We start from the raw sequence: 15,416 nt of genomic DNA on the forward strand, positions 1-15,416 counted from the left end.
GGCTGGAGACGGGGAAGCTAAGAAGGCTTTAGGCTGGAGACAAGAGTGTGGTGAGGGTCCCCAATATAATCAAAAGAAGCTTTAGACTGCAGACGAGGGTGTGGTGAGGGTCCCCAATACAATCAAAGGAAGCTTTAGACTGGAGACAAGAGTGTGGTGAGGGTCCCAAGTACAATCAAAGGAAGCTTTAGACTGGAGACGAGAGTGTGGTGAGGGTTCCCAATACAATCAAAGGAAGCTTTAGGCTGGAGACAAGAGTGTGGTGAGGGTCCCAAGTACAATCAAAGGAAGCTTTAGGCTGGAGACAAGAGTGTGGTGAGGGTTCCCAATACAATCAAAGGAAGCTTTAGGCTGGAGACAAGAGTGTGGTGAGGGTCCCAAGTACAATCAAAGGAAGCTTTAGGCTGGAGACAAGAGTGTGGTGAGGGTCCCAAGTACAATCAAAGGAAGCTTTAGGCTGGAGACAAGAGTGTGGTGAGGGTCCCAAGTACAATCAAAGGAAGCTTTAGGCTGGAGACGAGAGTGTGGTGAGGGTCCCCAATACAATCAAAGGAAGCTTTAGGCTGGAGACAAGAGTGTGGTGAGGGTCCCCAATACAATCAAAGGAAGCTTTAGGCTGGAGACAAGAGTGTGGTGAGGGTCCCAAGTACAATCAAAGGAAGCTTTAGGCTGGAGACAAGAGTGTGGTGAGGGTCCCAAGTACAATCAAAGGAAGCTTTAGGCTGGAGACAAGAGTGTGGTGAGGGTCCCCAATACAATCAAAGGAAGCTTTAGGCTGGAGACAAGAGTGTGGTGAGTGTCCCAAGTACAATCAAAGGAAGCTTTAGACTGGAGACAAGAGTGTGGTGAGGGTCCCCAATACAATCAAAGAAAGCTTTAGGCTGGAGACAAGAGTGTGGTGAGGGTCCCCAATACAATCAAAGGAAGCTTTAGGCTGGAGACAAGAGTGTGGTGAGGGTCCCCAATGCAATCAAAGGAAGCTTTAGGCTGGAGACAAGAGTGTGGTGAGGGTCCCAAGTATAATCAAAGGAAGCTTTAGGCTGGAGACAAGAGTGTGGTGAGGGTCCCAAGTATAATCAAAGGAAGCTTTAGGCTGGAGACAAGAGTGTGGTGAGGGTCCCAAGTACAATCAAAGGAAGCTTTAGGCTGGAGACGAGAGTGTGGTGAGGGTCCCCAATACAATCAAAGGAAGCTTTAGGCTGGAGACAAGAGTGTGGTGAGGGTCCCAAGTACAATCAAAGGAAGCTTTAGGCTAGAGACAAGAGTGTGGTGAGGGTCCCCAATGCAATCAAAGGAAGCTTTAGGCTGGAGAAAAGAGTGTGGTGAGGGTCCCAAGTATAATCAAAGGAAGCTTTAGGCTGGAGACAAGAGTGTGGTGAGGGTCCCAAGTACAATCAAAGGAAGCTTTAGACTGGAGACAAGAGTGTGGTGAGTGTCCCAAGTACAATCAAAGGAAGCTTTAGACTGGAGACGAGAGTGTGGTGAGGGTCCCCAATGCAATCAAAGGAAGCTTTAGGCTGGAGACAAGAGTGTGGTGAGGGTCCCCAATACAATCAAAGAAAGCTTTAGGCTGGAGACAAGAGTGTGGTGAGGGTCCCCAGTACAATCAAAGGAAGCTTTAGGCTAGAGACAAGAGTGTGGTGAGGGTCCCCAATGCAATCAAAGGAAGCTTTAGGCTGGAGAAAAGAGTGTGGTGAGGGTCCCAAGTACAATCAAAGGAAGCTTTAGACTGGAGACAGAAGGAGTAAGATGGGATCCAATTTGTTTTTGTTTACTAAAATCCCTGCTGGGCTTACAATTTTATTACTTAATTGATCTTATTTTCCGTTGATTTTATAATCCACACAAATATTTCATTCTGTTCGGCTTATAACAACACAAACCAATTAAGCTACAATCAGGGCCACACTAACATTGTAAATCAATCTAGCTAGATCTATAAATAACTTAAGTAAATCTAATATCCTGTGTTTATTTAATTGGTGAATTGAGAATATTTTCCACAAGCATTATATGAAATCCTAACTTGTACTGAATATCTCTTTAACAGTCTTGAAGCATTTTTATCAGATTAAAAAAAAATTAAGTATGGTTATTTAAATTAAAATCTATACGGATAAAATTCCATTAAATCAATATCTATGGTTTCCTGTAAATGATTTATTTACCAAAAATTCATCTCTGATGAAGTACTTCGCCCTGAACACCTCTGGATCATCATCTGGCCCTAGTACAACTGCAAAAGACAGAAAATTAGCTACAGTAATATACACTGGTAACAATGTACACAGTGGTAACAATGTACACAGTGGTAACCATGTACACAGTGGTAACAATGTACACAGTGGTAACCATGTACACAGTGGTAACGATGTACACAGTGGTAATGATGTACACAGTGGTAACAATGTACATAGTGGTAACAATGTACATGTACACAGTGGTAATGATGTAGTGGTAATGATGTACATGTACAAAGTGGTAACAATGTACACAGTGGTAACGATGTACACAATGGTAACGATGTACACAGTGGTAAGGATGTACACAGTGGTAACAATGTACACAGTGGTAATGATGTACACAGTGGTAACAATGTACACAGTGGTAATGATGTACACAGTGGTAATGATGCACACAGTGGTAATGATGTACATGTACACAGTGGTAATGGTGTAGTGGTAATGATGTACATGTACACAGTGGTAATGATGTACACAGTGGTAATGATGTACACAGTGGTAACAATGTACACAGTGGTAATGATGTAAACAATGATTTTTATTATCTATATCGGTGGTAGAAATACTTACTATCTGAAGGTATTTGGTAGCGTCTATAGTCAGGAAAGTACTCCTCTATTTTCGATTTCCCTGCCTTGACCTTCTCTGCTAGTAGATCTTGCTTGTTTAAAAATAGAATTACTGAGATAGTCCGTAGCCACCTATGGAAAGAGAGTAAGTAGAACGTCAGTACAAATCTAAGGAAAGGCATGTTCACAAATAATGTTCATCTGACAGGTAGATTTGGGGCACTGTTAAACCTTGTATTGCCAGAATGGGTAACTAAAATCCAGTTCATTGTTTGGTTGGTAGCACCTAACAGTGTTATCTGGTTAACATTTCAACCATCTGATAACTGCCGTCCTACAGAGTCCTTCTCCCTGTTAAAATCTCTGTATTGGGAACTCATCTCAATGTCTATATTTATATTGTCAACAATATTAACATATCTTAAAATCTGACCAATCTTAAGCTTACAGGCCATCACACAAGCTCTTGTTTTACGTGTTGGTTACTCAATCTGTTAAAGCATATGGGTGAGCGAAACTTTCACCTGGTTGGCATTTTTGTTAACTGTTTTAGCAGTAAAACATTCAAAACACTAGTATACCGACTTTTCATTCAAAGGACAAACACTATAGTATTAGCCAATATTGCATAGCAGTTGCATTTAGTACAGCTTTAATTTTGTGGAGGTCGAGATTGGAATAATCAAATATACAATGATGGCAACAATTAAACATACAATTTTTGCCATTTTCTGTTTGGATTTTTAATACATTTTGAACGCCCAAAAGCATAACAAGTATTTAAAGTTGCATAATTTACTATGATTTTACTGACAAAACCTATGTATAAAATGGATTTGGTGCAAGTGGTCATGTTGAAGAGTTCCGATATTCAAAAGAGATTTATGAAAAAACTGACCATTCTGCTGCCTTATCCAGGCTAATTCATATTCCAATCAACTAAAAGGTGGCATACTGTTATCATACATCTAATCAATCTCCTCTGACCTCCATGACCTCTTGCACACATTGGTCATGTGACATCTGGAATAACTGACGGTCATAAAGAGGTGTCTAGAAACCATAATCTCACCTGTTGTTCCAAATACTTAGGAAAAGTGCAAGTGATTCCTTGAGTCGATTTTGGCTGGGGTCTTCCCGAAGGACGAGATTATAACTACTGCAGGCCGTGACGAAGATGATGGCCGTCACATCATTAAAACACTGGATCCACTTTCGTCTCTCATCCCTCTGACCACCCACATCGAACATACTGAAAAAAAAAGTGCATATTGTTACTCCAAATGTATGTTAATATTCAGTATTGACTGGACATGATGCTAGAGTCCTAGCAGCCTTGATGGTAACCTGATATAAGCAATATATAAAGGTTATAGGGTAATTATCAAGTGTCATGAAACACAAATCATGACACTAAATATAGTAAGCTAGTGACAATACATGTATACCATAAATCCTGTCATCCTATATAAATAATTCTTTTGAATTCCTTTATAACACAGACACCAAATAGTGGCAGTATAACACAGACACCAAATAGTGGCAGTATACCACATACACCAAATAGTGGCAGTATAACACAGACACCAAATAGTAGTAGTATACCACATACACCAAATAGTGGCAGTATACCACATACACCAAATAGTGGCAGTATAACACAGACACCAAATAGTAGTAGTATACCACATACACCAAATAGTGGCAGTATAACAAAGACACCAAATAGTGGCAGTATAACAAAGACACCAAATAGTGGCAGTATAACACAGACACCAAATAGCAGTAGTATGCCACATACACCAAATAGTGGCAGTATAACACAGACACCAAATAGTAGTAGTATACCACATACACCAAATAGTGGTAGTATAACAAAGACACCAAATAGTGGCAGTATAACAAAGACACCAAATAGTGGCAGTATAACACAGACACCAAATAGTGGCAGTATAACACAGACACCAAATAGTAGTAGTATACCACATACACCAAATAGTGGCAGTATAACAAAGACACCAAATAGTGGCAGTATAACACAGACACCAAATAGTAGTAGTATACCACATACACCAAATAGTGGCAGTATAACAAAGACACCAAATAGTGGCAGTATAACACAGACACCAAATAGTAGTAGTATACCACGTACACCAAATAGTGGCCGTATAACACAGACACCATATATTTGCAGTATAAGCTGGTTTTAGAATATGGAATATCTCTACAGAACTTTCTCCAATTCTCCACTTAATGTTTCTACAATGATCATACTTACTGAAAATTCACTTTATCAACTATAAATTTGGTTTCAAAGATTCCTGATGTTAAAACTCGACATCGTAATATATCCTGAAAAAGAGAGAAACATAAACATTAAACAAGAAACAGCAATAACAACAACAGACCATTAGATTAATAGACAATTTATCAATTAGTCTTAAGAATCTTACAGGACTGAGAAAGCATTTAAATACAATTGGAAGTAAAGAAACAAAACTTAATACAGCTAATGTTAATGTGATGCTATGTTCTTGTAGTTTGAAGATTTACTTCTATGATGGTCTATGTGGCTTTCTTAACCAACCAGAATTTTATGGACCTTTACAAACATGTTTGTGTTCACCTTTATTTCATCGCCTACAGGCCCTGAACTATTGGATACCAGTGTCTACAGGCCCTGAGCTATTGGATCGTAGTGTCTACAGGCCCTGATTGTATGTATTTAGTGTCTACAGACCCTGGAGTTTAGGGTACACATGCCCTAAGCTTGTAGATCTTGATGACCTGACAAGCTAGAATCTAGTGTATACAAGCCATGTGAATGTACAAAATTTAGACCCTGACTTATGTATAAAACTTTATGTCTCTGATGTCTGAAATATAAGATGGTCCAAGGTAGAAATAACTTACCTGTTCAGTTGGTGTGTAATCAGATTGCTTTACTATATGTACACGGTCTAAAAAACTGAAAAAGAAGAAGATAATCTTAGTGTTAAAAATAAATCAGTTGATCCAATACTTATAACCAAATCTACAGATTGTCAGAGAATCATTATAGAGGTCTCATGAGAATGATGATTACAAACATCTTCTAAAAAATATCCACGTAGCTGTAATAACTATTAAATCATTACTAACTCAGACTTAACCACTACCAGTACCAGCTAACTTTAACACAGTTGATTTTAATCAGACTTAACCACTAGCAGTACCAGCTAACTTTAACACAATTGATTAATCAGACTTAACCACTAGCAGTACCAGCTAACTTTAACACAATTGATTAATCAGACTTAACCACTAGCAGTACCAGCTAACTTTAACACAATTGATTTCAATCAGACTTAACCACTACCAGTACCAGCTAACTTTAACACAATTGATTAATTAGACTTAACCACTGGCAGTACCAGCTAACTTTAACACAATTGATTTTAATCAGACTTAACCACTACCAGTACCAGCTAACTTTAACACAATTGATTTCAATCAGACTTAACCACTACCAGTACCAGCTAACTTTAACACAATTGATTTTAATCAGACTTAACCACTGGCAGTACCAGCTAACTTTAACACAATTGATTTCAATCAGACTTAACCACTACCAGTACCAGCTAACTTTAACACAATTGATTTTAATCAGACTTAACCACTAGCACTACCAGCTAACTTAAACACAATGGATTTTAATCAGACTTAACCACTAGCAGTACCAGCTAACTTTAACACAATTGATTTTAATCAGACTTAACCACTAGCACTACCAGCTAACTTTAACACAATTGATTTTAATCAGACTTAACCACTACCAGTACCAGCTAACTTTAACACAATTGATTTTAATCAGACTTAACCACTAGCAGTACCAGCTAACTTTAACACAATTGATTAATCAGACTTAACCACTAGCAGTACCAGCTAACTTTAACACAATTGATTTTACTCAGACTTAACCACAAGCAGTACCAGCTAACTTTAACACAATTTATTTTAATCAGACCTAACTTCTACTATTACCTAGGGGTTGAATAAATTCTCTGAATCTAAGAAATGATTCCTGACCCCAAATTTGTTGAAATCTACCCAGGCATTAAGGTGTAGCATTGTAAAGCCAAATAATCCCCATTAATTCCCTTTTGATGACTTGTCCATATTTATCTAGGGGTTTAATCATGCTTCTGAATTTAAGAATTGACTGCTTATGTTTCAGAAAAACATTGAATTAAGTCCATTCGAGCATTAATGAAGAGTAGCATTTTACAGGAATGTTATCTAACTTTCCCATCCTCTAGGTCCCTGGGTCAAATCAACTTTCTGAATTCAAGAAATGCTTCCCAAACCCTGATGAGGTTTCAAACCAAACTTGGCTCAATTCCACTTTCAATACTAAGGAAGAGTAGCAATTTAACTATTTCTGTATTCAAATCAAATTTAACGTTCACGACCAAAGGTGACGTTTTGGTGATTCTTACGATTGATGCTTTTCCAAGTAGATGGCTGTAATGCTTCGATAAAAGGATGACTATGAATGTGTGGTGATTATGATGTTTACTCGTGGCAATCTACCACACTTTCTATCAAATTTTAATATAATATCTGATTGAAACGATGGTACAATTATTCACAAAGTATATAATGACTGTTCAGACGCTTATCGTTACACTAATGTGAATTTTTCACTCATTCATAACTTCGTTTTTACATTGCGTACAGAAGTTATTCCTGTTTTATTTTGACAATAAGCTTTACTCAATCATATATATCTAATAGTTTAATTCTGTTATTCTCCTTATTGAAGCCTCAGAAATCAAAAGTAGAATCCTAACCTACCATTGTGTTGTTAGTGTAAACAACCTTGCATAAACCAGCCCATTTCTGAGAATTTCATTATCTAAATAAATAAATACGCTTGAAACATGAAGATCACAATTTTCTGTTTGAGAAACATCTCATCCGCCAATTTTTACGTACAGCCATGCCTAATTGGCGAAGAACACAAACGTTTCATGACATCACAATACATAACAATGGGTAGACGGCATGTTTACCACATCTCAAGATGTCAGAAAGGATTGAAGGAGCAGCCTTTTGTGATGTCTTAAGTGCCATGAGTACACAAAGGGTTGAAGTAAAATATTGCTGTACCTCTATGTTTGGGGGCCCTGCCCTGAAGTCCCCAAGAATCATATCAACTTTCTGAGTTCAATAAATCAGTCCCTGACCCCATGATGTTTCAGACCATTTATGAGTGAAATCTCTTCAAGCATTAATGAAGAGTAGCATTTTCTATAAAGATATTGGAACTCCCTCTTCTTGGGGACCTAAGTCCCAAAGGGTCAAATCATCTTTCTGAATGTACAGGTAACAATATTTCTACCTGTAAAATGTTAAAATATCATGAGTTATTTCCCTTCTGAAAATCAACGATTCTCATTGGTCGATCATTTGAATCATCAATTCAACAAATAACCACTGAAAGTTTATATGAAAGCTCTGTACAATAGATCGGCTATATTTGATTGAATAAGCATGTCAAGCTCCACAAAAGGAATAAGAGGTAGATTTGGTTATTAGACCATAACAGTTCAAGCCTCAAAGGAGCAAACATGATGTCCAGTAGTGATGATTCAGGCCATGAATTGTATCGTCGTTTGGCCGACACCAGTAAAAGTAATAGGCATACCAGAATTTGATGAATGGTAAGGCAAGTTCAGGTTATTTCAACTTCCATTTGTTTACTGCACATTTGTATTTACATACAAGCGACAGCTGAAGACATTAACCTTCTATATAGTTTTGTCTGTTTTGCGATTTTCACTTTTTTTCAGTTTCCATTTAAACATGAATATCATTTTCACCTAAACATGAAGTGCTTGTTAAATGCAATATTCATCCCATTATTCAGCTTGGTGTTACGTAGGAATAGTGTTTTGTAGGAAAAATTTGCAAACAATGAACGCGACATGAAACAATAGTGTGTAGCAAAATGCCTTTCCTCATCTGACAAATACACACATGCATACCTACAGTACATTTCACTAAGTGTAATGATCGTTTATACATAAAAAGTTGGTGCTTCAATTTGTGTAAACCAGCATATGCATGAAAGAAATGTTGTTACCAGGTTTGTTTATTAACAGATAATTACTTGTACCTGTGATTTCAACATTGAACTCAATCTAGGATAATTTGATAGGTAAGTGTACAATGTAATGAGTTTGATATCAAAGGAAACAAACAACAGACGTAAAACGGTCATTTTAGGTGTATGAAACATCGTACACGGATGTAATTACTTAAATTACATATCATTAGATGTCATTTACTTTATCAACTATTTTAATATATACAGTTAAAGACACTGTCCTTGAGTGTGATACACATATACAATGAAAAGTGGCACAGGCAAACAATTCAACTCTCCATTACCCAGTCAATTTTACAAATATTAACATGAAACTTGGTGTATTAATTGTGATTATAACTATCAATGATCCCACAGAAACCTATCAGCCAAATGTCAAACTTCTGTGCCACATGGTCAGTTGAAAGAAATTACCAATTTTTTTTTTTAAAGAATTTTCTCCCCAGTGACTTTGAACAAGCTAGATCAAACCGTTAGTCCAGCTGATCAGTCACACAAATAGTAAATAGTCAATAGTCTAGACAGCACTGTCCACAGAATTTCAAGTTATTTTTCCATATTTTGATCAGGGATGAATTCATATAATTCTAAAGGTGGATCAATGCTGATTCCCTCTCATTATTCATTGTTCAAGCAGTTCTTCATCATGAGAGATCCCACAGGGATCTTGTCGCCCACCATTGCTTAACCTTTATTTGCTCTTTGAAATTTGAATCTTTTTGTTTCCTTTCTCTTCTCTGTTTTTGCCCTTAATGATCAGACATTTGAATATTTCTTTGCAGAAATAGCGATGATAAACTTTACCTGCCATATCCAAAATGGTTGCCTTTCATTCCAACAAACTTAGCAATAATCCAACATGCTACAAGTATTGTGGTTATTGAGAGAACAAATGTCTTATCACCCAGACACACACAACAACAAATCTCTTATCACCCAGACACACACAACAACAAATCTCTTATCACCCAGACACACACAACAACAAATCTCTTATCACCCAGACACACACAACAACAAATCTCTTATCACCCAGACACACACACAACAACAAATCTCTTATCACCCAGACACACACAACAACAAATCTCTTATCACCCAGACACACACAACAACAAATCTCTTATCACCTAGACACACACAACAACAAATCTCTTATCACCCAGACACACACAACAACAAATCTCTTATCACCCAGACACACACAACAACAAATCTCTTATCACCCAGACACACACAACAACAAATCTCTTATCACCCAGACACACACCACAACAACAAATCTCTTATCACCCAGACACACACAACAACAAATCTCTTATCACCCAGACACACTAATGCAGACAAATCTTTTATCAACTAGACACACTAACAAAGACCTATCTTTTATCAACTAGACACACTAATGCAGACAAATCTTCTATCATCTAGACACATACATTACGACAGATTTTCCTTTATTCAGACACACAAACTAATGCAAATCTTCACTCATGTTCTGACTGTTTAATCTGAGAGGGAGACAACTCTGATGTGTTGTTGAAGGACTGATAATGTGTGTATGTATATACCTGATTCTGCTAGCCTGCTCTTTCCTACGACCTCAGCCCTGTAACCCAATATAGCAGGATGACTCACTTCACTTCTATTTTTAGAACTTATTGGATAATTTATGGTTGGAGTAATGACCTAGAATATATATATACTGACTATAGTACGCCTTCATGTATACACACACACACACACAATACTAACATAAGATAAAACCAGATCCAACAGCTCTCACAGCCTGTTCCTTCAATGTACATACACAAACCAATCCTATTCTTAAAAAAAAACTTGGAAAAAGCTTGAATAATGAAGCCCTTTGTAATATGTACATATGGAAATAAATCACAATGTCTATTGGTTTTCCAGTTTCTAACCATTTACTGAAGGTCTTTAAGTACAAGCTTCGTTCTGTGTATTTTACATGATTCCGCCCCATCTTATAATGCCAGTGGCCTTACAATAGTGTAGCTCAGTAGTTCTTATTATTCATAAACTGGACAACAGTAGTTTTTTTTTTACACAACTACAAGTACCAATTAAGATTAAAAATCTGTCAGAACATTACACTATGTACTTAGTTAGGCAAAACTTAACATGTAAGCCCGCTACATACACACAAATAATACTTACTTAGTAGCTAGGGCAAATATTAATTCTAACTGCAGACAAATGCAGCAATGTTTTTTAATTTGTATTACAATGTTTCATTCCAAAACACACAATAGTACAGTCTACAGTCTGTTTCATATATTGCTACCATTTCTGCATTTGATGAACTCTAAAAATTCTTTTAAAAAAAATGCATGTCCCAGGGTGTTCATTTCAATAAATGCAGACGAATGATATTGAAATGATTTCCTGGCCAGTCAATTAACTCTTTCATGGAAATCTTAATGCCTTATTCTAGTAATGTTTCAGAACAAATTAATATCGCCACACTGTGCAGAACTTGCCCAATCTTGCAATAAATTAGCCTATGCTCCACATTTTTTCACCCACTGCACTCATACATCCCGACCATGCTGCATTGAATGCTATTATCCTACTGATGTAAATGCTAAATTTGGTGTAAGTCATGTCATCCTTGATGGAAATGTATCCTTTTGAAGTCAACATTGCCTTTAAGCTCTTGAAGTCTCCATATTTTTCTTCAATTCTGACATTTTTGTAGGACCAATGCGAGAGTTGTATTTCTGTAAATCAGGATTGTACAGACATGTTTGTAGTGATCTACCTGGACATTTGAAAATTCTCACCTAGCTTTAGGCATTGTGCCTTCTGTTCTATTAAAACTGCCCTTTGATCTTAAGTTTACCCTGGCTAGGTCAACAAGTGTCAATAGCACAGCTTCTATTTATAGTGCAGCCATTGTGCCCTAGCTAAATATAGCAGCTCTGCTGTAGCTTCAAGTGGGCTGGTATTTGATTGAGCCACATAACACACTGGCTATGTGAAATATGATTCCTCAGTGTCCCAATCAATAGCTTACAGCTCCCAATCAAGCAACACAGCCTTCTGCTTAAATATAAACTAAGAGAATCAGGCATATTTATTGTAGCTCTGAACCAAGGTTTAAAACTGCGTTTGTGAAGCATGTGTCTATTCATAAGAATATGTGGAAAAGTGAGTGTGTAGAACACTAGTGAGACCACAAGTAGAAACAGGCCTCATGAATTCTGCTTACCGGGTATATACACTTTTGAAATGATAATAGCAATTGCATGTTTGGAGAGAAATGAGATTCTGAACTCAACCAGATGACACTATGTGTAATATTTACCACTGAATCTATCTCATTTCTAATACAAGCACCTAGAGCTGATGGAACATAGTCACTATCATGCAAAATTAAAAAAGAATAGTAAAAATTCACTGAAAATAAGAGGCCCATGGGGCCTGACCTGACCACATGTTTTAGTTTGCTGAAATTGATTACTTCAAACTAAAGATAAAATATTTGAAACACTTGTATCTATTTTACCTACTAGGCTCCACCCCTCCTTCCCATGTGGAAATGATGCACTGTTTGTACAAAACTAAGTTCTTTTCACCAAGGATGCCTCGGATCAAATCTAGACAAAATCGAATCATCCCAACAGGATTTTAAAGGGACTAAATGGTTAGATTTTACTAATTTTTCCCATGCATTTAAATTTGGGCAAGCATTGTAATACTTAAAATTAGACTATTCACAAAATAACAAACTTTTGAGAGAAATTGGTAAAGATTACAAACTCCAAACTATCGCTGGTTAACACTCGCTGTTGTGTCTCAAGCCATTCGCTGGTTTGATTGGAGATAGCCGAATTCCATGTAACCTTCTGGAACCTCGTTTTAACCCATAAAAAATTGAATCCGAGGTAAGTCATGTGGAGTCAGAATAATTGATTTATTTAAAAGTATATGATCTCCTTGCTTTCTTTCAACTCATTCCTCAAGTAAATCTGTCTTCACAAATCACAAATTCTTTTCCTTTCTTTCCTGGTTAAATGAGACTTAGGACCTATCTGCTTCGATTTGGAATACGCCATCTTTGTTATGATTTCTAAAATTTTCCCATATTGCGCATGAGCAAAGACATTGTTTACATTTTCCATACAATAATGATTATGAATTAGTGTTGAGTCACTCCTATTTCAATTTGATTTTTTGACATTTTTAATAAAATGGTTGTGCAAATTTTTAAATATTGTAATGAACTGAAAGTACACAATATTCAGATGTTATATGTTTTTTATCAGTTATGAAATGAAAATCTAACCATTTAGTCCCTTTAAAGATTTTTCTCTATTTTCGCTATAAGACTCTGCCTCTCAAGCCCTAGGGGGCAAAAAATAGTCTTTTCATACAAAATTGATCCCCTTCACCTAGGTTTGCAACTCTGAAATATAACATTAGCATCAGCTTATAGATAAATCCATGTGCAATATATATGTGAAAACCATGATTTTTTTTCCCACAATTATTGTAAGAATGCCGATTTGACATGTGGGTCGCTCTATTCTCTCCCTTTATATAGGGCAGGAGTTCCGACCTGTCATTGATTCAGAGTGATATAAACATGAGTATCAGTGAGACTGATAATGCTCTCTGAAAACGACTGTACTGAACGCATATTTTAGCAAAGGGCAATAATTTTGAAATAAGGGGTTGCAGGCCCTGAATTTGACATACAGCACATTCTGTTGGTATGACACTATGTCTCAAGATCTTGGTTTTAATACAAGCAAAGCTATGCACATGTCACAAATTTTTTACAAAGTGCAAAAACTCTGTATTGAGAGGTCCAAACTTTGCTCATCTGCATCATGTTATTGTATGACTGATACATTACATCCTAGAAATATTGGTAGAGAAGTAGCAAAACAAAAAGTTCAATTGCTCATTTGTAACCTTGCTTATCTCTATCCCTGGGTTGGCAGCACCGATATTTAAGAGTCCGTAGTGGTGACTGGTGGGTATAACAGCAGCTGTCTTTTGTCATGTCCGTAGTGGGGACTGGTTGGTATAACAGTAGCTGTCTTTTGTCATGTCAGTAGTGGCGACTGGTTGGTATAACAGCAGATGTCTTTTGTCATGACAGTAGTGGGGACCAGTAGGCGTAACAGTAGCTGACTTTTGTCATGTCAGTTGTGGGGACTGGTGGGTATAACAGCAGTTGTCTTTTGTCATGACAGTAGTGGGGACTGGTGGGTATAACAGTAGCTGTCTTTTGTCATGTCAGTAGTGGGGACTGGTTGGTGTAACAGTAGCAGTCTTTTGTCATGTCAGTAGTGAGGACTGGTGGGTAGAACAGCAGCTGTCTTTTGTCATGTCAGTAGTGGGGACTGGTGGGTATAACAGCAACTGTCTTTTGTCATGTCAGTAGTGGGGACTGGTGGGTATAACAGCAGCTGTCTTTTGTCATGTCAGTAGTGTGGACTGGTTGGTGTAACAGTAGCAGTCTTTTGTCATGTCAGTAGTGAGGACTGGTGGGTAGAACAGCAGCTGTCTTTTGTCATGTCAGTAGTGGGGATTGGTGGGTATAACAGCAGCTGTCTTTTGCCATGTCAGTAGTGGGGGCTGGTAAGGAGAACAGCAGCTGTCTTTTGTCATGTCAGTAGTGGGGATTGGTGGGTATAACAGCAACTGTCTTTTGTCATGTCAGTAGTGGGGACTGGTGGGTATAACAGCAGCGGTCTCTGTGTCATTGTAGTAATCTATGTTGCTTTCCACAGAATAATTTCATCAACGATTGGGCCTTTCAGGTTTTGTATCACTCCTGGTCCATTGGTTTTGCTGGTTGTGTTTGGTAGCAAGAAGATAAGTTTGATGGTGCTCATATCTTTAATCTGTCAGCAGGCTAGGAAATTGGGGACAACTAATGTTATGTGATGGTGCAATTTCTTGAGGGTTTTGTGGATTCAGTTGGTGCAAATGGCGCTTTCTTGTTGGCAGTGTATTCTATTGGTAGTGAGTTCGAGTTTTGAAGAATCATGACTTTCCGATGCCGGTCAATTTAATGCATACAAGGGCAGTTAGTTACTCTTCACTGTGATTACTTTCCATGGCAGTTGGATTCCTTGAAGTCGTGTGTAGGGTTAGGTAGAAGGCTGTAGAAGATGCCAGTTTTATTTTAGTCCTGGAGCTGATAATCGGAAGAGAATTCAAATGGTTGCATCAGTGGAGGCGTCAATGGAATTTGCCTCATCCCAGATCTTCACAAAATATATCTTTAAACCTGTCTAACCATTCTCTTCTGCTCTCCGATCTTCTCGGCATTGATTTTAGCTTTCAGCCAGGAATGGGAAAGTTGTGGTCTCTGGCATGGCTAAACCATTTTAGTTCAGCAACCTCTTTGTCTTCATATTTTGCTGATCTCATCTTCTTTCTGATGGGACTCGATCTGTTGTTGGTGTAGGC

General features: G+C 37.6%; 1 protein-coding gene across 1 annotated transcript in view; it reads right to left on the minus strand.

Annotated features, from left to right (window-relative positions):
• LOC132564017 (guanine nucleotide-binding protein G(s) subunit alpha-like) overlaps nt 1-15,416 on the minus strand; it is a 39,221-nt gene that overhangs the window by 8,406 nt on the left and 15,399 nt on the right. The window contains exons 6-10 of the mRNA XM_060228769.1: nt 5,726-5,780; nt 5,091-5,164; nt 3,885-4,064; nt 2,814-2,944; nt 2,169-2,236 (exon numbers count right to left, since the gene is read on the minus strand). Of these exons, the coding sequence (XP_060084752.1) occupies nt 2,169-2,236; nt 2,814-2,944; nt 3,885-4,064; nt 5,091-5,164; nt 5,726-5,780 (508 nt within the window). The remainder of the gene's footprint in view (nt 1-2,168; nt 2,237-2,813; nt 2,945-3,884; nt 4,065-5,090; nt 5,165-5,725; nt 5,781-15,416) is intronic.

Source organism: Ylistrum balloti, unplaced genomic scaffold, assembly GCF_031769215.1.
Source record: "Ylistrum balloti isolate Yb309-2 unplaced genomic scaffold, AGI_CSIRO_Ybal_v1 Utg371978, whole genome shotgun sequence".
NCBI lineage: Eukaryota > Metazoa > Mollusca > Bivalvia > Pectinida > Pectinidae > Ylistrum > Ylistrum balloti.